Source organism: Dipodomys spectabilis, unplaced genomic scaffold (assembly GCF_019054845.1).
Source record: "Dipodomys spectabilis isolate Male_0828 unplaced genomic scaffold, ASM1905484v1 ptg000015l, whole genome shotgun sequence".
NCBI lineage: Eukaryota > Metazoa > Chordata > Mammalia > Rodentia > Heteromyidae > Dipodomys > Dipodomys spectabilis.
This window is the reverse complement of record NW_024870692.1, coordinates 1,832,501-1,854,948: the sequence shown is the minus strand read 5'-3', so window position 1 is coordinate 1,854,948 and position 22,448 is coordinate 1,832,501. Positions and strand designations below refer to the sequence as shown.

Below are 22,448 nucleotides of genomic sequence, written 5' to 3'. Positions count from 1 at the left end.
CATTGTGGTTTTGATTGTCATTTCCCTAATGATTAGTAAAGATTACCATCTTTTTATATGCTTCTTGACTAGAATTTCCCTTTCTAAGTAGACTATATCATGTGGAAATACTCACTTGCCCTAATATCTGCTTAAACACAGTTGTGAGATTCCAATCCCATTAAAAAATTAATACTTCCATCTACTCAGAATACTAATGGCTTTAATGAAGATGCAGCATATTGCAAACAAATAATTAGTTTTGCACAGGGAAGCATAAATAGAATCCTAATTAACAAATCATTTTTTCTCAGAGCTTTTAGATTGTAACCATGACAAGTAGAAGTTTTCATGGATAGGTGGAAGAATTTATTTTGTTACTCTTTTTGCATCCATGTGTTTATCTTGAATTAATGACATTCTGAGACTATAATCATCAGTGCTCTTTAGTTCTCCTTAGAACACCACACTCAAAATGCCCAGAATAATGCATAGGAACAGAGTTGGTTAATTATATATCATTTTATACAGCCTATTAAGGCCATAACTGGTTTTATTTTATTTTATGTTTTTATTTTATTTTTTTTATTGTGAAAATACTGTACAGAGGGGTTAAAATTACATGGGCAAGATAATGAGTACATTTCTTATCAAGCATTGCAAACTCCTCCTTTGTTTCCCCTTCCCATCCCTTCTCAGCCTCCCCCTGTCCCCCCACCCAACCCTCCCCCCCCACCAAAGTTATAAAGTTCGTTTTCAACATGACAACTTGTACTTCTCATTGTTTTTACATGACAACACATTGTTCAACTTGGAATTTGAACTACCTATATCATTTGAGTCCTTGTATAGTTCATCTCATCCCTCATCTTACAGTTGATAAAAATAATGTCAAAAACTGGAAATTCAACTCATGGCAGACCAGTGTTTCTGAGCAGCAGCATTGCTGACATGAGATGAGAACATTTTCTAGGGTCTGTCCTATGTATTGTATGACATATAGAACCATCCTTCAACTCCCTACATTCCGGAGGCATCCATCAATCATAACAATGTAAAACATCTCCAGATGTTATCAAATGTCAAGTGCCCTCCTCAAAGATGTTGAGAATCACCCCAGTTGAGGATCATTTACACAGAAGGATATGGATTGTGTTGTACATTCATCAAAAAAAATTATTAAATACGAATGAGCAAAGCATTGACCAAGCAATTGTACAAACAAAATTAACGCAAACCGTAGATCAAAAAAGAACTAAGAAAATGCTAATAACTATTTAAATAACAGAGTTGCTTAAGTTGTATATTTAATATAGTTGGCATCACAGAAACCTGGCATTAAGGGAGCTTCACACTTCAAAGAATGTTTGTCTGAAAACAGTGATCTGTAGTTGCTAATGGAGAAAATATAAAGCAGGGACATGGAGAAAATAGCAGGTGCAAGAAGCCTCACAGGCTTTTGTAAAAATGCATATGCACCAGCCCCTTCCTTCCCAAGAATCAGACAACGTGAAAATGTACTATTTAAAAAGTACAGTGTACAATCTGTGTCAAGAGCGGAAAGTACATGTTTTGAAAAAGTTTGAAACCACTAATACAAATGGCCTCTTACAAATTTAGGTTCATTGCCTGAAAATGGAATGCAATGGGGGTATTGTAAAATAAATATTTGAAATATTAGATACCGGGTATTTCCTGTCATGTACCCAAAGAGCTTTGTTGCTCAAATTAGGTAAAAATGGAGAATAGGCACTCGAACATAACTTTTGGTGGAAAGCTGTATTACCTCTGAAGAAAGCCAACATTGTTCTGCTTTTTAAATTAAAATCCATTTTAGATAATTCAATCTGTTCTAATGTTTAGTTTCCATTCTTGTTCTTGCTTCAATATATACTTAAGTATTTGTTCAAGTTTAATATCTCAAGTAACATTGAAGGATTTCTTGGAGACAAGACTCATTAGATATGTTTAAAATATATACATTCTCTGAATTACTCAGAAGGTATTTCAAGCAAAAAACTTGAAACTACTTAATCTAGCATTAATATTAATTTACATAATGGCTATAAAAATATATTATGCCAGAATATCTCATTACAAATATGAAATCTGCAAAAGATATTAATAATGTACTGCTTCTCACAGAAGGTTAATAACAGGATAGAGAATAGTAGAGATGATGTAATTACTTTGATGTGAGCAATATAAAAATGTAATTGATTATTGAAACAGCTTAAGTTTTTTGCTAGGTGATATTGTAGGACTAGGAATTTATCAGTTCAGTGAAATATACTAAATGATTATTAACTTATGGACAATGTAATGCATAAAATTAATAAGCTATGAAAAATAAAATACCATATCATACTATTGCATTGAAGTATACAACATTGCACTTTGTTGGAACAAGCTGTCTAATATCTTAATTCCCATGAAAATAATAATTGGTACAATATTAGTGAGTGAAATTATGATGTAGTGTCCTATGAGTAGATAGTATTTTCTGAATAAAGTAAGAGAAGAGTTCCAGAGAACATTGAAATTTAAGATAATCCATATAGGCATTTTTAATATTATGTCACAATAGCTGTTGATCTGGGTCATACAAAATAACCTAAACATTAGCCAAATGAAAACATAAAAAGAAAAACAGTATTATACAAACTGTAGGTAAATATATGCACATACAATGGACATGTATCCTTACCCAAGCCCATACATGTTGAGCCACAAAAGTTTTCATATTTTGTTTTTATTCTTTATTTTTTTTTTTTTGGAGGTGGTGGTGGTGGTGGTGGTGGTGGTGGTGGTGGTGGCGGTGGTAGTGGTCATTGGGCTTGAACTAAGGGCCTGGGCATTGTCCCTGAAGTCTTTTGCTGAAGGCTAGCACTCTACTACTTTGAGCCATAGCTCCACTTATGGTGTTTTTTTTGTTTGTTTGTTTTGTTGTCAGTCATGGGGTTTGAACTCTAGGCTTAGGTGCTGTCCCTGAGCTCTTAAGCTCAAGATAAGTGCTCTACCATTTGAGCCACAGCATTGCTTCTGGTTTTCTGGTGGTTAATTGGAGGTAAATCTCACAGACTTTTCTGCCCTGGCTGGCTTTGAACCTGGATCCTCAAATCTTAGCTTCCCGAGTAGCTAGGATTACAAGCATGAGCCACCGGTGCCCAACTTGTTTTTATTCTTATTTTCATCTTTCCCTTCCAATACTTTTATAACCTCTTATGAGATGGCTGTATTTACATTCATGAGGACAAAAATACATCTATATATCATTTTCCATATCAAATACATTTTTTTTGTCTTTGTGGGGCTTGAACTCTGGGCCTGGGCACTGTCCCTCAGCTCTTCAGCTCAAGGATAGCACACTTGAGCCACAGCACCATTTCCTCAAATACATTTTTGTACACAAATTTAGTGCATACTAATTTGATTTTTTTCTATTACTTTCCATTTATTGATCTTTCCAATAATTGAAGGAAACAGACAACTAAATTTGCCAAGAGGGGGAAGTACCATAGTTTCCAGAACGTAGTACACCATATATTAAGTATCGAGCTTTCCAATTTATAACTGCTTTGATGTATCTTCCTTGAATCTGACATAATTGTATTAAGAAAGCATAATTTTCATTGTTGATCCTAAGACTAATCTACTAGAAAATATCAAGGCCAGACTCCTATTTGGGTCCTTTATTTCAAAATTCTTCATGATGGCATCTCTCCTCGCTTCTATCTTTAGTGCCATACTTATAATGCCTGGAATTAATTACCCACAAACCACCAGGGAAAGGGTAAGAAGGAACTTCACTCTGTCTGCCAGTCCATTGGTTTTTAGTTGTGTGCTGGTCTATCTGCAGAGCTGTGATCACAAGCAACTTTATGTAGGCGTGAACAAAATCTTGGACACAGTCTGCTCAATGGAATGGACCAACAGAATGATGGAGATCAAGGATTGCGGTAGCCTATACTGCAAGCTGTTAGCTATAATCTAAATTCTCATAAAATGAACGTTCAAATTATTCAAACTAGACTTAGTGAAGAAAAATTGTCTCCTGTAAGACAGCAAGAAATAGGACACTGACATGCAATTTAGTGTGTGGAAGCTTCTGACTCATGTCCTAGGAGGATCAGTTATTTTCATGGACAAAAATTGATTTGGAAATGAATACATAGGAAATAAATGTTACTGCAGAATACTGAAAGGGTGAAATATGAGAACTATTTTTGGATCTCACACTACTGCACTAAATTTTATTTAATAAGTTAATGTCATTGGGTAAACAAAATGTGCTAAACAGGCTAAGTGATAGGAAGATAAAGAGGACAGTTCCTGACCTCGCAATATTTATAGCTCAATATAAGAGAGAGAGGCAGTGGACAAGGACAGTGCAGAGAGACGTGGATGAGACAATAGGAAAGACAAAGACAGTGAGACATTGGTTGAGGCAAGACATGACATCAAAGATAATTTACACAGAGAATTACCATCATGAGGGCTATCAGGATATCTTACCTTCTAGTAAGATTTCCCTTGGCTGGGAGGGTCCAGGTTTATGCCTGTTGCTAGATCATAATTAGTGATATTACCTCATTTCAAACTCTGAAAAGTTTCAAATTGAATAGTAAATTCTATGATCATCTTATCATGAGGAAATAAGAAAAGAACAGGATGCTGGAAGCAATGAGGTATTCTATGTTGATGGGAAAGCCAAGAAGCAGAGACTGTGCAGCTATGCACAGCAAGGAAAAGAAATAGTCACACCAGAAAGTACTGCAATAGATGAAGACAGAAGTAATAATCAAAATATTTAATTTTGTGTGTGTGTGTGTCTATGTGTGTGTGTGTGTGTGTGTGTGTGTGTGTGTGTGTGTGTGTGTGTGTGTGTGCGCTCACATGCATGCATGCATATGTATACTGACCCTAAGGCTTGAATTTAAGGACTGGGGACTATCCCTGAGCTTCTTTTGCTCAGGGCTAGTATTCTCCCTTTTGATAAACAATACCACTTCTGGCTTTTTCTGAGTAGTTTGTTGAAGGTAAGAGTTTTGTGGCCTTTTTTCCCCCAGGCTGGCTTCAAACGATCATCCTTAGACCTCAGTCTCCTGAGTAACTAGGATTACAGGTGTGAGCCAACAGTCCCTGGCTAATGCCTAGTTTTTGAGGACTTTGTTTCCCTGTCAGTAAAAAGGTTTGAATATAGCCTGTATGGCAAGGCTATTGTGAGGACCAAATGTGCCTACCCATAAGCAAGCCCCCAAATAAGCATTTTTAATTAATCAATTAGCACATGAATTACTCATAATCACATTTTATCTTGGAGTATGTCAGGTATTTAATTTTAATGTATCACCAAAGTCTATACTGGGTGTCACATGCCTATACCTTGTATGATAAGATTCTTCTCCCAATTTTTCAGGAAAAGTACCTTATAGGGTGCCATTCCAGGAAGTAAGATCATCTCTTGCCATACAGAATAAGTACGGTTTTGCATGGAAGCTTCCCTCTTGAATTCAGCAATGAGATATTCACACTTAGTTCCAATTATGTTCTGAAAAAGATCATGCTCTTAAAAGAAAATTTCATAGGAAAGGAAGAAGCAGTTTAGAAAAGCTACAGCCTTGCCCTAAAAAGACCAAATGGGCGTGGAAGAATTGTCTGGAGTGTATTTAGAACTTACATAAACAGGGAATGAACAAGTGAAAACCCCTGGAAATGAAACTCTAAAATATATGTAAAAACGTATGCCTTAGGAAGAGGGCATTGTATGTGTGCATGAAGCTTTAAGTTGAAGAATGGAAAATGATTCCATCTTCATATTAATGTCAGCAGGGAAAGTTATATGAGGGTTATGAATTATATATCAAAGGAAATGGCAAAAATGGATGCATCCATATAGTACTTGAAGATGTTAAAGAAAAATGCAAAGTTATACTCCTTTGGGTACAACACATGTTTTGAATAGCTTCTCAGATTCCCTAAGAACTTTGCCTCTTCTCACAATGGACAGATCCATACTCAACCACAACAACCTACAGGACTACTGTTTTTTTTTTTTTTAATTCTGAAATTCTTTAAAGTGCTATCATACTTTTGTTAGAAATAAGAAACTGAAATCTGATAAGGGAAATGTCAAAGAACTCTAAATGGGATAAATGAGAATGGAACTTCTTGCATTTCTAGCTGGTTAGTTCTACCCTGAATATACCAAGCACATTTTTGACACCTGTCCTACTATTAGGAGATTTTAATTACCAAAAATCTATTCCTGTAACGTAATTGTTGTTCTTACTCACAATGCTATTTGTCTGAGTAATAGTAATAGAGAAGTGAAAATATCCATTTTAATAATCCTACACTCTCTGTGTATCTTAATTTGGTACTACTACTTTTAATCTCAAAATCATTTAATAATTTATACATCTTAAGTCTTCTTTCAAAGCTCACCCAAGTTTTCTCTAACTAGTCCATTAACTGTTACTCTGCATTAAAACATCTGCCATTCATTTCTCATAATCTTTGCAAGGCCCTGAACTTCCTTTTTTTTTTTGTTTTGAGCTTCCCAGAACTGAGCATACTTTTCCAGACAAGATACGCATCAAAAAATATTCTCACCTTTTTCTCTTCATGTCAGATACTGAAAAATGTTCATTGTGCTTAAAAAAGGAAGAGATGCAATAAAAGAGCCAACTATCCCCAAAGTAATTGCTTTCATACTTTTCATTCCACATCTACTTTGGATTTAGGTACTGTGGTAAATGAGGTGATACAATGTGGAAATAAGTGAACTGAGGTAAGAACTGCCAATATGTTTGGTGTACTTCTAAAATGTTCTGCTTATAGATAGATTCAGGGGAAAATATCTAAAACAAGACAAGTCAGAGGAATATTCTGAGCTAAACATTTGGAACAGTGCTCAAGTTCAACTACACAGTATAGTTTTACAGCTTTAAATTTTCAGGAATTACTTGGGAATTCTTTTAAAAAACAAAGCCTGTGCATGGAATCAGAAAGCTCTGCTACTTATTTTCTGATAATAGAAACTTTGCGATGGCCCTTCGTGTAAAATCCTGAGTATATCATGAGTGTTTTAAGGTAGTTACATGTCCATTAAGCTCAATAGCTAAGCTCACGTCTACACACTCTTTCCTATCTTAAAGAATACACAATGAAAATGATTTGTTTGGTATTGAAACTTTGAGGTTAATGAAAGTCTGCAGAAATTTATTTTTCCTTCAAATAAAGTACTGCTTTGTTGATGTAAGAAGTCTTTTGTATCTGTTTTTGTTGCACAAGTTTGGTACTGTCTTTGCAAAAAAAAAATTAAATTAAATGAATGACTCCCAAAAATTATAGAATGAAATCACAGCAAAGACAGAAGATGGTGTAGCACTGTAGTCAAGAACATGGCCACTTCCTAATCCATACCTCTAGGTGCTGTCATAGTATACATTAGACAGAAAATAGCTGGTAGAGTGAAAGCTCTTATGCTAACCTGGGAAGTACAAGCTCCAGAAGTCTAAACAAGGGGAAAGACACAAGGCTGGAGGAGACAGAAAGAATGAAACCAACAGTGCATATTTCCAACTATCATTGGTTGCTAGACCTCAGGACCCCACCTTGTACTCTTGAGGTACCTTAACCAGCCCTCAAGATGCTGAAGCATCAGGACTTCCTCAACTGACACTTAGGGGAAGAGCTTAGTGTCTTTACTTGGAGACATTTAGGTTTATAGGTGTGGTGGCAGCAGAAATGGAGCCTATGCTTCATGGCCATCAGAGTGGTCTCAGCCATGCTTGGAAGCCAAAGTCACTGGCCAAAGCCTGAACATGAGGCAGACTGAGTCCATTTGGTAGAGTGAGATTGGACTCACTGTAAACAGTTTCCTGAACTGTTTTGAATTTTAATTTTATCATCTATAAAATCAGAGTCCTCATAGACACTATTTCACTGTCATGACAAAAATTGAATGTCTTAATATAGTTAAAGTGGATTAGAAAGTACCTCCCAAACTGGTCTGAACCATGAAGACGTTATTTTACATGTGGAGCTAATTGGATGACTGCTAAGAACAATACAGTGACCACTCAAGTGTATAATTTTGGTGCATTTAAAAAAAATAATAATAAAACCCAGTGCATTGTAGCCTTGCTTTTATGAGCAGGAGGGAACTTCTGTTCCTTTCCTTGAGATTTATGTTAGTTGGGAGCCATTTTCAGAGACAACTTTAGGATAAATGCATGGGATTATTACTGAAACTATTTTATTTTTCCAAGTTAGCCAAGGGAATGTGATATGCAGTCCTTCACCAAACAGATTACTGAAACAATAATGGGAATCTAAATCCAGTACTAAAGTGAAGCCTAGATTCTAAGCTTCTCTCTTTAAGCAGTCATTTGCGCTCTGGCTTTTTCCCTTCCCACCCCACTCAGGGCTGTAGTGTAGTGTTTACTACTCAAGTACAGTGACAGGATCCCTACCAGAGAGATTTCCCCTTTCTTACTTTAGCTCCACGTGCACCTGATTGGAACACACATCGAGACAGTCCTATCAGAATAATTCCATTTTCTGTCCTATTACTGTGGGAAGCCAGGCTGTGCCTGGGAAGCCACTTGTCCAGCTCACTAAGCTCAAGACTTCTCATTCAGCCGAGCTCAGCATGCAGATCATCTATTCTGAGACTGCATTGTACCAACATGTACAGCTTTGAAACCGAGAGATACAGTGACAAGCATTCTCTTTCAAGGGCCTTTTGACCCAAAGAGAACTGTGAGGATGCATAAGATGGATATACTTACATGGTGTGTACCATGTTTTACTGATGTTACTGTTACTGTACCAGTGATCAGCATTGCTCATTATGTGCACACTGCCCAGCTTTTATGCTCAGCTTTCCAAATGCTTTATTCTAATACAATAGCAAAAGTCACTAGTAGCTAACCCTTATAATTCTAGAAACTCAGGAGGCTGAAATGGAGGATGGTGATTCAGAGCCAGCTTGCACAGGGAAGTCCATGAGACTCTTTATCTCCAGTTAGCAAACAAGCCAAAAAATCAGAAGTGGAGTTGTAGCTACCTTGGGCATAGAAGCATACATATGCATATATGTGTCACAGTAGGTGGCTTGTGAATTTACACTGAGCCAAGCAATACACAAATGGAAACTTCAACTAAGTGCTAGTGGCTCATACCTGTAATCTTAGCTACCCAGGAAGCTGAGATCTGAGGATCACAGTTTGAAGCCAGCCTAAGCAGGAAAGTCTTTGAGACTCTCTCCAGTTAACCACCAAAAAACCAGAATTGGAACTGTGGCTCGAGTGGTAGAGCACTAGTCTTGAACACGAAGGCTCAGGGACTATGAGTTCAAACCCCAGACCATGTACACGCATGTGCACACACATACACACAAGTACACACAAGCACATGCACACACACTTGCACATACACAAGGAAATTTTAAGTCTATTGCCCTGTCTCATTGATTTGTTATAATTTATCTTCCAAGAACTGTCACATTAACTCCCTGCTAGAAACAATTCCAGTTTTAGCTTCTTTAAAAATCAAAGTATCAAATATTCCTTCAGAAAACACCCCAGAATGTCAGGATTTTTCCTTTGTAGGGAATACAATGTGGTAGTGTTTTATAAATTCCACGAGTTTTTTTTTCCTCCCTCAGCAGCAGTTTTCTGGTTTTCTTTTAATGGTTTCCCTAAAAAAGATCTTATTTTCTGTACCTTTGCCAATGATTGATTTATAGGTCATATTCTGTCTTTGATTTCTCATGTTTTAGTGGTTTGGGTAGACTAATATTGCCTAGTTTCACTAACCCTTCAGCATGGTCAGACTGTTCTTGATGTCTGCTTTCAGTTTTTAAAGAGAAGAAATAATAACTACCTAGTTTGAAAAGCTCTTTGGGATTATGGGTTTGGTTAATATGCTCTAAAAACAATTTCAAAAACACTGTAGTAGAAGATTATAAATGACTTTTTATGTGATTGCATCCCCTGGTGTTTTGAAATAAAAACACAATAAAGAGAATAAAAGCACTTGGTGAGAAAGGGTAATCCTGAGTTGATGTCATTTACATTTAGATTTAGTCTTATTTATTCTTGCAAGCCTTGCTTCGGGTTTTAAATTGAGAGTACATAGAAATTAAAAGCCCTCATGTGCTTACATATATTTTGAAAAGTTGTGATGCCTAAATTCAGTTGACTTCTAAGAATTTAAATAACTGTTGTAAACACAGGGAGTTAGGAAATGCAGTTATGTTAATGAAACAACTTTATTGAAGTAATTACTAATAACGGTTATCTGCTATGGGATTTTCATAGAAAGAGGAGTCTAGATCATTAGGATACCCTTACATACAAGGCTGTGCTCTCAGATCTGATAGGCACAAGAACTTGCCATATTATATACAAATATAGACATTTATGTATGTGCCTTATATTGGTTCATTAGTTTCAGCTTGATAATGGTGTGCAAATGATAAACATTCAACACAAATCATAACGTTAATTTTGTGTATGTGGTGCTGAGCAAGCACTATACCCTCAGGCCCATACTTATAATTTTGAATATTGATCTTTTCCTGGGTTAGCAACATCAGTCAGTCCTCTCTGACAACACTGGCAGCAAGTCACAACTTCCAGTCAGGCAGGAGATCATGAGAGAGTTCACTAACCATCTCCAGTGTGCAACGTTGCAGAGCTGAGATGGTCAGTAGGTTAGGTACATTCAAAGTATTTTGACTCAACAATATTCACAGAATGATGGCTTCCACCCCATTGTAAGTCAAGGAGCATCTGTAGCCATCAGAGTCTACTTCCCACTTTTGATGAGTAGTTAATAGGATATAGAACAGTGTTTCATAGTAGACAACTTTCCTATTAGGATTCAAGAACTGGATGATATTTCCAGATAGCTTGTATGACTATTAGTCTGTTTCATACATCATGACATGAGATATTCAGATAGACGCTCTCAGGGACCTTTGTCAAACTAAAGTTCTAGGTTTATTACTCTACTTCAAATTATAAATCCACAGCAAAGGATGCCTTTTAAGATTGTTGGATAAGCAGAGGTCCTGTAGAGACGTTAGTAGCATCTCCTGGACAGGGTATAGTTAGATGAGCTGTAAAAGTCCTGGGTGACAGGCTTAGCTTGATGATGGAGACACTTGCACAAGGACATGATTATTCTCTAGCTACAAGCTTCCAATCACAAGGAAAATGGGGGGGGGGGGTTGATACATGCATTTTTGGCACCCCAAAATTGCCCCCAAAGAAGACATGCACATCTGTATAGCCACATTACCCGATTCCTACAAAATCCATATATTTTATATGAAATGAAATATTATAAAGTAACAATCTTGAAGAATTTATATGGTGTTAGAGTGATTCCCTGGTTATTTCTATACTTTTGTCTTTTTTCTGCTTAAAGATATTTGTTCCTGTACCAACCAGTATTAATTGGCTGTAAGAATTTGGACCAATATCTCTGAAAAAATAATAATCTATGCTGAGGGTGTATCTCAGTGGTAGAGTGTTTGCCTACTATGTATTAGACCTTGGAATCCATCCTCAATACCTCAGAAAAGAATAACAAGAAAAGAAAAATGAAACAAAAAACATCACAATAGTCTCTGAAAGTTGAGTATTTGTCCTCTCATTGTTGCTTATAGAGCTGTGGTCAAGTGGTAGAGCACTTGAGCATGAGCAAACAGCTCAGAGACAGCACCCAGGTCCTGAGTTCAAGCCCTGGGACTAGCACATACACAAAATAATTGCTTCCCTTTTCTAGGAAAGTAATTTATTTAATCAAGCAAATACAACCAAGGGCTGGTGGATCTTGCCTGTCACCCTAGCTAATTAGGAGGTTGAGACATGAGGGTCAGGGTTCAAAGCCAACCTGGGCAGGAAAGTCCATGAGACACTTATCTCCAATAAACTACTCAGAAAAAGCCAGAAGTAGCACTGTGGTTTAAGTGGTAGAGCACTAGGCTTGAGCAAAAAGAAGCTCAAAGACAGAGCCCAGGCCCAAAGCTCAAGCCCCAGGGCTGGCAAAAAAAAAAAAAAAATCAAGCAAATACAATTCAAATGTCATTAATTACACAACCTTTTCTAAGGGCTTACTTCATGTTCATCCTAGGATAAAGAAGCACTAAAGATAACTAAAATGTGCAATGTGATCTCTGGTAGCTCATAGTCAAATGCAGCAGATATTCTTTTTCCTTAACCAGAAAATAAATGTTTATTTTTTTATTTTATTTTTGTCAGTCATGGTGGCTGAACTCTGGGCCTGGGCGCTGTCCCTCAATACTTCAGTTCAAGGCTAGCACTCTACCACTTGAGCCACAGTGCCACTTCTGGCTTTTTTCTGCTTATGTGGTGCAGGGAGGAATCAAACCCAGGGCCTCATGCATGAGAGGCAAGCACTCTACCACTGAGCCACCTTCCCAGCCCTGTTTATTTATTTATTTTTTAAAAAGAGTACACATGGTTGTCAAAATATATGGTCCCAAAGTTACATAGGTAAGTTACTTTGGTGAAAGATGACAAGATTTCCAAGATGGAGAGCACAGACACTCATAATAGGCAGGTCTTAGAGGAGCTGACATATCTAGGAAACATTTCAAGAGGTAGAAAGGAAGGAAGGTATTATTAACGAAGGGCGTGATTGTGCATGGCGTTTATAAGCACAAGAAATGTTCATGTTAGGAAACAAGACCACAGACTCATAGCAAAGCAACATCGCTATCAAGTGATAGCAGGAAAGAAATGCTAGCACACTGTAAGGCCTTCATAACTATGGAGGGAAGGTTTTGTTTGCCTATTTGTTGTTTTTTAGAGTTGTGATTTTGCTATGTAGCACAAGTTGGCCCCAAACTAATGACTTACTTCAGGTTTTCTAAGTACTTGGATTATAAGTGTGTACTACCATGCCTTCAGATATGCTTTTGAAGGATTTCTGAATATTCTCATTGTAATAAAAGAAACTACTTTTATTAGGGTTCTCTAGAGAAACAAAACCAACAGTATGTGTGTGTGTACTTGGGGAAAGATGGAGAGAGAGAATCATAGACAGAAAGATAACTGGGCACTGGTGGCTTACACCTATAATCGTAGCTATTGGCGTTGAAACCTGAGGATCACAGTTCAAAGGCAGCCCAGTTACTAAAGCCCATGAGACACATACCTCCAGGTAACCACCAAAAGCCAGAAGTGGACTTGTGACTCAATGGTAGACTGCTAGATTTGAGTGCAAAAGCTAAGCAACAATATTCAAGCCACGGGACCAGCACAAGAAAGAGAGGGGGGGGGGGGCGGGGAATGAGATCTTAAGAAGAACTGGCTCTCCCTCTGAAATTGCTAGCTCATCCAAAAGATTTTGCTATGAACTTTGGGGAAGCAAAAGATACAGAAGTGAGTGAAAAGATTTTAAAATCTTAAGCTGCACAAGGAAGTAGAAGATCCCAAAAGAGCAAATCATAGACAGCATCTTTCCAGCCAGTTCCTAAGTGAAGAGTGTTTACTCACTAACAACATTCTTATTTGTAATGTGCTTTAAATATTAAAACATAGGGTAACTTAATCATTATAAATGATAGGTAATGCCATGTCCAAAAAAGAGAGGAAGAACTGGTTCACGTCATTATAGAGGTTGAGAAGTCCTTGCATTTGTAGTTGCATTTGGCAAGCTGGAGTTCCGGGAGAAACTGAATGTGTAGGTCCTGAAATCTAGCCTATTTCAGATTTAAGGAGAGACAATGTCTTGGTTAGGTCAGCTGTATGGAAGGAGGATTCCAGGCCTACAACAAATTGAATGATACTCACCTGCCTTGGGAGTGCCACCTGCTTTACTCAGTCTACCAATTCAAATACCAGCATTATCTAAACTCACTCTCATAGATGCAGCAAGATAAACACTGACTAAACATCTGGGAACTACTTGCCTAATCAAGTTGACACAGAAAAATGAATAATTAAACGCCCTTAGATGCTTTTAAGCATCTAGTGCAATTCTTCCTGGCTAACAACTAAACTGTCCATTTACTCTGAAACTTTTTTGTGGGGAAGGAACCTCATAAAACCACAAAAACTCTGCACAGTATCTGAAGATCCTTGAAATAGAATTGAAATATAGGTAAAATATCCTATTTTCTGCAGCTCTTGGAATACAAATACTTCAAATGTTATATATTACCAGATTTGAGAATATTTACATCCATATAGTGTAGTGTCTTGGGGCTAGACCTTAAACTGAAACAAGACATAAGACATTCATCTGTTTCTTACATATATATGTGTATACATATATGTATCTATGTGTGTATATACATATAAATATATGTGTATATAGATACATACCCACAACAATATGAAGGTAATTTTCTGAACTAAAAGTAGTGCACCTGCACTTTGACTGCAACATGAGACCAGCTGGGGAATTTCCAATTTGTTGCCATAATGTCAGTGCTCAAAATGTTTGGAATTTTGAAGCATTTCAGATTTCTCATCTTCAGATTAGGGATACTCAACCATAGAGCTCTTACTCTGCTACAATAATTTATTAATGTTATTTTCAGAGTTGACAGCTCGCTCATCATTATGACTCAGAATATGTTGATATGCTCTAGTGGTCCAGAGCATGTGTTGGTCTGCTTAGGTCTGAAACCCAGTCATGCCTCTTCTAAGTGAAGCGATTTTAAGCCTCTGAAGTTCCATGTGTCTTTGCATTTATCATTTGTAAAATTTGGATAATAATAATAATATTTAACATAAATTGTTACAACAGTTAAACCAACTAACACATACTAGTGAAAGGATGTACAGAGAACAAAAATATGATGTGGGAATTACTAAAAAAATAGGTACAATGTTTATAACCTCATGTCTTTTACTGTAAAATGCTGTTTCAGCCTTGCTTCCAAATTTCTTTAGTATTGGTACTTTCTGAGCAAAAAAAAAAAAAAAATATCCAAAGCAGTAACATGATATACTCAATTAACTTACACTTTGGATACACTAAAACCAAAACTTCAAAGTCTTAGTTGGCTTGAGAATGACACCAGATTTAGCAAATGAGTTAGAGAAGATGAAATAGAAAGTAACACATTTATAGAATATGCACAGGCAGTGGAGTAATTGATTCACTTCACTACTTCTGTTTGCTTTGGTTTGTTACAGTCAAAGAAACTGTCCATATTTTAAACTGTGCTTTGGCATCTCAGCATTAAAAATATTTGCAAACAAGCCAGTGTACTCCAACAACAGATGAGGCTGGAAAATGCTCATTGGAGTTCTTTGTTAGGTCTTGAGTTGTTATGTATAAGGAGTAGACTTGAGCTAGACTACCTGTAGGCTGAAGTTTGTCTGATCCATGAAACAGCACCCTTGGGTAAGTCACTGAAACTCAAGGCCTTTAAAAGTTAATCATCACTGTGACCAAAATGTCCAGCTCTTTCTTCCTTTTTGTGTTATCTCTGATTCCTACTAAACCACCAGAGTAGATGATAAATACTCATATCTGTTTAGATAAGTTGTTTACATGACATGAGATATATTTACAGGTGATTTGTGAGGAGTTCTTTGACTTTGACTTTAATACAGTGAATGTATCAGTCACTCTAGAGCACAGTTTAGGTAAATCTTTAAGGTGCCCCCTAGTGCTGACTGCAGGCTTAGAGGCCTTGGTAAGTCCCTGGTGTTTGGATAACCTTCTTATATGAAGTTAAAAGGCAATGGAATATAATGCCTATAAATAAAGTTTGTTTCTTTTTGCAAGTAACACTATATATATATATATATATATATATATGCGTATATATATATATGTATATATATGTATATATATATGTATATATATATATATATATATGGTAGTATTAAAACGTCTCTATTAGCATGCACTTGTTCCTCTATCAGTTTTGAAAAGTAACTTTTAACATTGTTCATTTTCCTTTTCTAAAAAGTCTATTTCAGCTATATTCAAAACCAATTCTTTGAAGTTGGTTGTATTTGTCCATTTGATTATTACCTTGGGAAAAATTCTTTCTCTAAAGAGGACTGCTTTGCCCATTTATCGAAGGACTAAACATAGCAGAGGATTAAGTCTGAATGGAGTGATTACTGCCTTCAAAAACTGAAATCATGAAAAGTATTTGTTGTTGTTATGGCTGTGGCTTGAACTGTTTAATAGTTAAGCAATTGAACTACCCTGAAAATACCCTCCTTTCCTTGTCTTCCTAACTTGCAAATGTGCGGCTAAATTTTTAGGCACTTGTCATCCTTACATTCATTCTGTAGCTCTGGAAAATTTCAGAAAGAAAAATGTAATCATTCTGCCTGCAGCTTTTGTTGCTATCCATTATTCTTCTGTCCATTCTGAGCCATGGTTATGGTGGCATATACTATTTATGAATATTACGATGAAGTTAAATTTTTTTAATTGGAAGGCTTTGATGTTGAAACCAGTTTTAGTCTATTATGAAAACGGCATTTTTTTTTCCTTTTCAGAGCTAAACTCATAATGCACTGGGCAGTGCCTCTGTGTTATTTTTCATTATTCTTTTCTTTCAGAAACCATGCCATTCATTTAATTCTTCATTACAATCTCACTGCAATATGTATACATGGTGTGCAAAATGAGCCATTTTGTTTTAAAACAGATTGCAGATGAAAGGAAACCATTCATTTCTTGCTTGCTTGCTGTAATTACTAGAGCACTAATTACTCCAAATCACTGACATCCAGGGTCAGTAAGGATGACAACAGAAACATCAAAGAAAAGATGTGGCTTGCTTGCTGTGACCGATTTTTTTCATATTCCCAGGCGCAGTCTTTTTTTTTTTTAATGGCTACTGTTTTCCAGTTTGATAGTGAACAACAAAAGTACAAAAACAAAAACAACACATACCCACAGTCAAGATTGCTGAATGTTTACTCTTATTTCATTCGCAGTTTGACGGTGAGAACATGTATATGAACATGACAGAGCCGAGCCAGGAGTATGTGCCAGCCAGCCAGGTGGGTTAATTAATCTTCTCTGCCTTGTTTCAAATTGTAATTAAACAAATTCAAAGAGTTGCATTGCAAATGAGTCGCACTATCAGTAACTGCCGCAATCAGGAATAATCATAATTTATAAACAAAGCATTTAAGCCTTGTTTCCAGTTAATGAGATAGAGCTGATAAAATACCAGAGTTGGCATTTGTGAAAAGATGCTACAGTGTTTCCTCTCCAGAACGGCAAGCAGCTGTTTTGCCAGCGTGATCTTTCCTAAACAGTTGTTTTACCTTTAGGAAATAAAGTCTTTACAGGTGCAGGTTATTTGCGCTTCTGACTGTAGACAAGTTAATCATTATAAGCAACACATGTCACAAATAGCTTTCATTGTCAACTGTTGGGGCTATTTTCAACAGCATGTTACTTTCCTCACCAACATCACATGGCCAATGGGCCCTTATACATTGCTTTGAGGCCCTTCTGGGGTGGAGTGTGCGTGTTGGGGGTTAGTTTTCAAGCCCCCAAGCAAGATATGATTGAAAGCCTTCAAGGGCACCTTGTATCCATTTCAATGGGAATGGCTGACATGCTATTTAATCATGAGAAGTGACAACACCAAAGTCCAATGAGAATGTTGATGGTTACATTTATAAAAGTAAATGCTTGGTCATTTATTTTTAGATACTTAAGACCAGGCCTTTTAATCCAGAGAGAGCATTTAAAGCAAAATTATAACTGCCCTAGGGTGCCAGTGTAACATAAAATATAAAAACACTGTAGGCAAAAATAAATAAGTGGATAAATGAGAGTAGGGAGAGTTTATGGGAGCACTTAGTGGGCATGAACCTTTTTTTTCTAGAATGGTAAAATAATAGTTGCTTGAAATTTCGCCTATCAGTCACTATTGTTTAAATTCTAGCATAGTAATTTTCAGTACTTATTTATCTGTTTGAATAGATTGGATGACTGTGAAGGGAGGTGGGCAGAGAAGAGTACAAAATTGTTTTTCTTCATGCCTGTTGTCACGGAATTAAATCCAATGTGTATATGTTAGAGATGCAGCCCATGAGCGAAATGTCTCCTGCTTAACTAGAAACAGGCAGGCATCCATGAAGCCTGAATTTATTTAAGAATCATTATGATCACTGCCTCCTCTGGCACCAGTTCTAGACACTCTGCTACATTGTTCAGCCACAAAGGTCATCCTAAAGTTCAAAGACCCTGACTACATTTCCTCCCATTCAATTGAGTCAATCAGTCTAAGAATACCTTCGGAAGGCGAGCTATGCATTTAGAATTCTTTCTCAGCTAAATTCCACCCGCTAAGTAGCCTCCTCCATCCATAGGTAGTTCTGAATAGGACTGTTTGATTAAAAAATGAAAAATGTTACTATTAATTTTCTTCTAACCATCAATCCCAAAACTGTACTGACAAGTTTAGTATTACTATTAGATTAAAGCAAGCCGGTACCATCTCTTTGGTGCCTTTAGGGTTTTGAAGTGTAAGGGCTAATTGAATTTGTTTGAAACAGTAGAAACACAAACTCAATAAATGATTACTGTTATAAAGCAGCTGCTTCCTTTCAGAGAATCGTTATGTCTGTCTTAAAGAGTTTTGGATAAAGGATTGGAAATTTAGAACATATGCATCATAACAACTCGGCTCCTTAGATTTCTAAATTCAAGTACAATTGGTAATATTAAGCCCTTACTGAAACCAAACAACTAGCATTATATTTTTTAATATGTCTGTCAGGAGTTACTAAGAATATTTCCAATACCGGTGGAAAAATTATAAATATAAAGGAGAAATAAAAAGATCCAAATACGTTTATGCTTTTAAAAGATATGGCAGGTTTGTGAGCCAGAAGCAAACTATTTTTAAAATGTGTAGTATATATGAAAATGTTTTTTAAATGAGCTGTTTTAAAAATTAGACTAACGTAAGATAATACGTCCCCTAGAGGCGAATAAACTTCACAAATTACATAAGTTAAATAGCTTTAGCTAAATTTTACACTTAACATTCCTTTTGTTTACTGTAATATAGTATATTCAAGAATTCATTACCTGGTATTCTTTTAAGGAATTTTAATCAATTTACCCCTTGAGGCAGTCATAAATAAGATTTTAGTCATCCTACAGGAAAAAAAAGTAGTTTTGTTCCTTTTCCTACATTGCATCAAACATCTGCATCGTTTAATAATCCAAGACAACTTGCCTCATAGCACACTCAACAATTATAATTCCTGTTCAATTTTCAAATCAGTACATGCTTTGGGACTTATAGAGTAAGTTGCTAAGTAGCAACATATGGTGCACTACTGTTTCTGTGATGTTGCTGCAAGCATATAGCATAACTCTAAACTTGAAATGATTTTTATAGAAAGCCAATGCTGGAACTGCTCCAGCCCTGAAAATACACTGTAAAAATTAATGGTATTCTTTTAGACAGTCCCAAAGGGATCTTTGGCTCTATCTACTGCATGTATTCCTTACCTCTTAAGCTGGTGTATACAAATCCTTAATTTTTTGCATATAACTTTGTAGTTGATCAGCGGCATTTATATTGAAAATACTGTTCCATAATAAGACTAACTATGTAATAAAAATGTGTATCATTTCTACGACACCCTAGCACAATTTTTAGAATATTGGCTGTTTTCTGCTATCAGAGCAGTAAGTGTGCTGGTCACTCAGTACTTTCAAGGCCATTTAACTTTTTCTTACTCAGGATACAATTTGAACTATGCAATGCAAGATTTCCTTTTGTATTTCTCTATGTGTATGTCTCTATTTACTTTTTGTGTGTGTGTATGGAAGCCATGTTGCTTGATAGCTCATGAATTTGCAGGATTGTTCCTGTTTGTAGCATGGTGTGTGAGTGGACCAAGGAAGGGGAAAAAATCAAAGTAAAAGAGGAAGAACAGCCCTTCAGGGATCTATGCCTCCTGTTAAACTCCGTGTATGTGATGGAGTTGACAGTAGAGGAACTTAAAAAAGATTCAAAGTAGCAGATATGAGGATGAACAAATCTAGAGTTCTAATGCACAACATGACATAACAATATATTGGGGATTTTTGTTAAGTATACTGACTTACCAAGCCTTTTGTGTGTGTGTGTGTGTGTGTGTGTGTTTGTGTGTGTGTGGTACTGAAGCTTTAATTCAGTGCTTGGGCACTGTCTCTGAGCTTTTTTTTGTTCAAGGTTAGTGCTCTACCACTTGGAGCCACAGTGCCACTTCCAATTTTCTAGTGGTTAATTGGAGATCAGAGTCTCACAGACTTTCCTTCCTAGGCTGATTTTGAACCATGGTCTTCAGATTTCCATCTCCTGAGTAATTACAATTATAGGTATAAGCCACCAGCACCTGCCTTTAACAAGACTTCCGACTGCTCTTGAGCCAGATTAAAAAAGGGTACACATTAGCCTGCTGTTGGTGGCTTATACCTGTAATCCTAGCTACCCAGGAGGTTGGTCTCTGATAATCACAGTTCAAAGCCAGCCTGGGGAAGGCAAATCTGTGAGACTCTTATCTTCAATTAACTACAAAAAAAGAAGCCAGAAATGGAGCTGTAGTTCAAGTGGTAGAGTGCTACCCTTGACCAAAAATGTTCAGCACTCAGTCCCAGAGTTCAAGCCTCAGGACCAGCTGAAAGGGAAAAAAGGTAACTGTGGGGTGATGGATATATTCATTGCCTTCATTATAGCAGCCATTTTACTGTCTATAGGTTTCTCATAACATCATATTATATATACTGAATATATAGAAAGAAATTTTTTTAAATGTTCTATGTCAGTATGCAAGAGAGCAGGACAAAGAAGGAGGAAAATTTCCCATAGGAGTTGGATTCCACCGGAATCTTCTCAGCCCAGTCAAATAGTCAGCTCTCTCCCTAATAAAGTCAAGTCCCTTTCTCTAGCCAGAGACATACTATAGTATCTTTCAAACTTACTTTGATATGCCTCACTAAAGATGCAATTATCTTTAGTGAATGAATGAATTCATCAATTCACCAAAGGGATGAATGAATGAATGACTGTATCAAAGGAAATAAAAGAGATGTTTGGTTTTCTTCACCAGAACTTTTTAAACATAACCAAGATTATATTATGTTTTATTATTATTTTAATAGTTTTGATTGCGACTGCTGCTCCTCATTCTTTCTTCATCTACGGCAATTTCAAGATACCCTTCTCCATGTTTCCTCTCCACTCTCTGTCATCTGCTCATGTGAGAAACATTTCACTCTTTACACACAAGAACTCTGATCTTTCCATCCCTGCCTCAAGGGTTGTACTGTGAGAATAAAAGGTGGTGAAGGATTGACTGATATTTTTATATAAGAAGTAACCCCATGATGGCAAGAATCAGACAAAAATTCATGTTCAGTGATGGAGAAGTTTAGGTTATTTGATTGTGTTAACTTTTCTCAACAAATCAGTGTCTTCTGACCTTGGCTTTTATTACATTTAATAAAATACACCCTATCTTCTGTTTTGTTTCTCTAAGCCTCTTGCTTCCTGTGTTTTCTCCCTCTGTCCTTCCATCCTTTCTTTCCTTTCTCTCTTGTTCTTTCTGTGAATAGTTACACTTTACGCTTGAATGGATTTTTGTTATTAATTCTGAACATCATAGTAAGTGATAAATAGTAAATTTCCTGACTTGAGCTCATATTTCAGTTTTTTCAGCTTGTGATCAGTTTTCTCTATGCTTTTTCTCCTTGATAACCTTTACTTGAATTTTGCCCTTTGCCTGAGTTCTCAAATCTCAATGTTAAAAATAACAATGGCAAATCTATGGTTTGGACAAGTCTCTCTAAAAGATCCATGTGATAAAGGTTTTCTCCACATGGTGGCAGTATTGGGAGAAATTGCAACTTCCAGGAAGTAAGTCCAATTGCAAGCCTTCAGGTCAGGAAGGGCCTGCCCTTGAAGGGGATTCTGGGATTGCAACCCCTTCTCCGCTGCTCTCCTTTGCTTCCTAGCCTTGAGTTGAGCACTTTGTCCTGCTACATGCCTACTTGCCATTGCTACCAGCAGGTTTAGCAGAGGCCCAAAAGCAATGGGTCAGCTCAGTAATGGACTGGGACATCTAAATCCTTGAGCCCAAATAAATTTACCATTTCCCTCTGTAAGTTTCATTATAGCAAAGAAAAGCTTACAGAAATTACACATTTTCCTAGTCTTGTAACTCAGCATTTGATGTAGACTTCCTACTATACATTTTCATATAAAATTTGAAGAGCATCTGTATACCTAGGGCAGCTAACTCATGAGTTTCAGGTTTGCTTTGTGACCCCACTAGACATCATCCCAGACAGCAGATCCAACTCAGTTTATCAGTTAATCAAAATGCAGTTATACACTTCCAGCCTACTTTCTCATCCCTCAGACTTCTTCTTCTTGAGTCGACTGTAGTTTAAGTCTTAACACCACCCATCCCATCACAAAAATG

The 22,448-nt window shown here is 36.7% G+C and overlaps 1 protein-coding gene across 1 annotated transcript in view; it reads left to right on the top strand.

Moving 5' to 3' along the window:
- Nucleotides 1–22,448, top strand: part of Tox (thymocyte selection associated high mobility group box) — a 307,599-nt gene that overhangs the window by 138,470 nt on the left and 146,681 nt on the right. Inside the window, exon 2 of the mRNA XM_042666989.1 lies at nucleotides 16,944–17,009. Within this exon, the coding sequence (XP_042522923.1) occupies nucleotides 16,944–17,009 (66 nt within the window). The remainder of the gene's footprint in view (nucleotides 1–16,943; nucleotides 17,010–22,448) is intronic.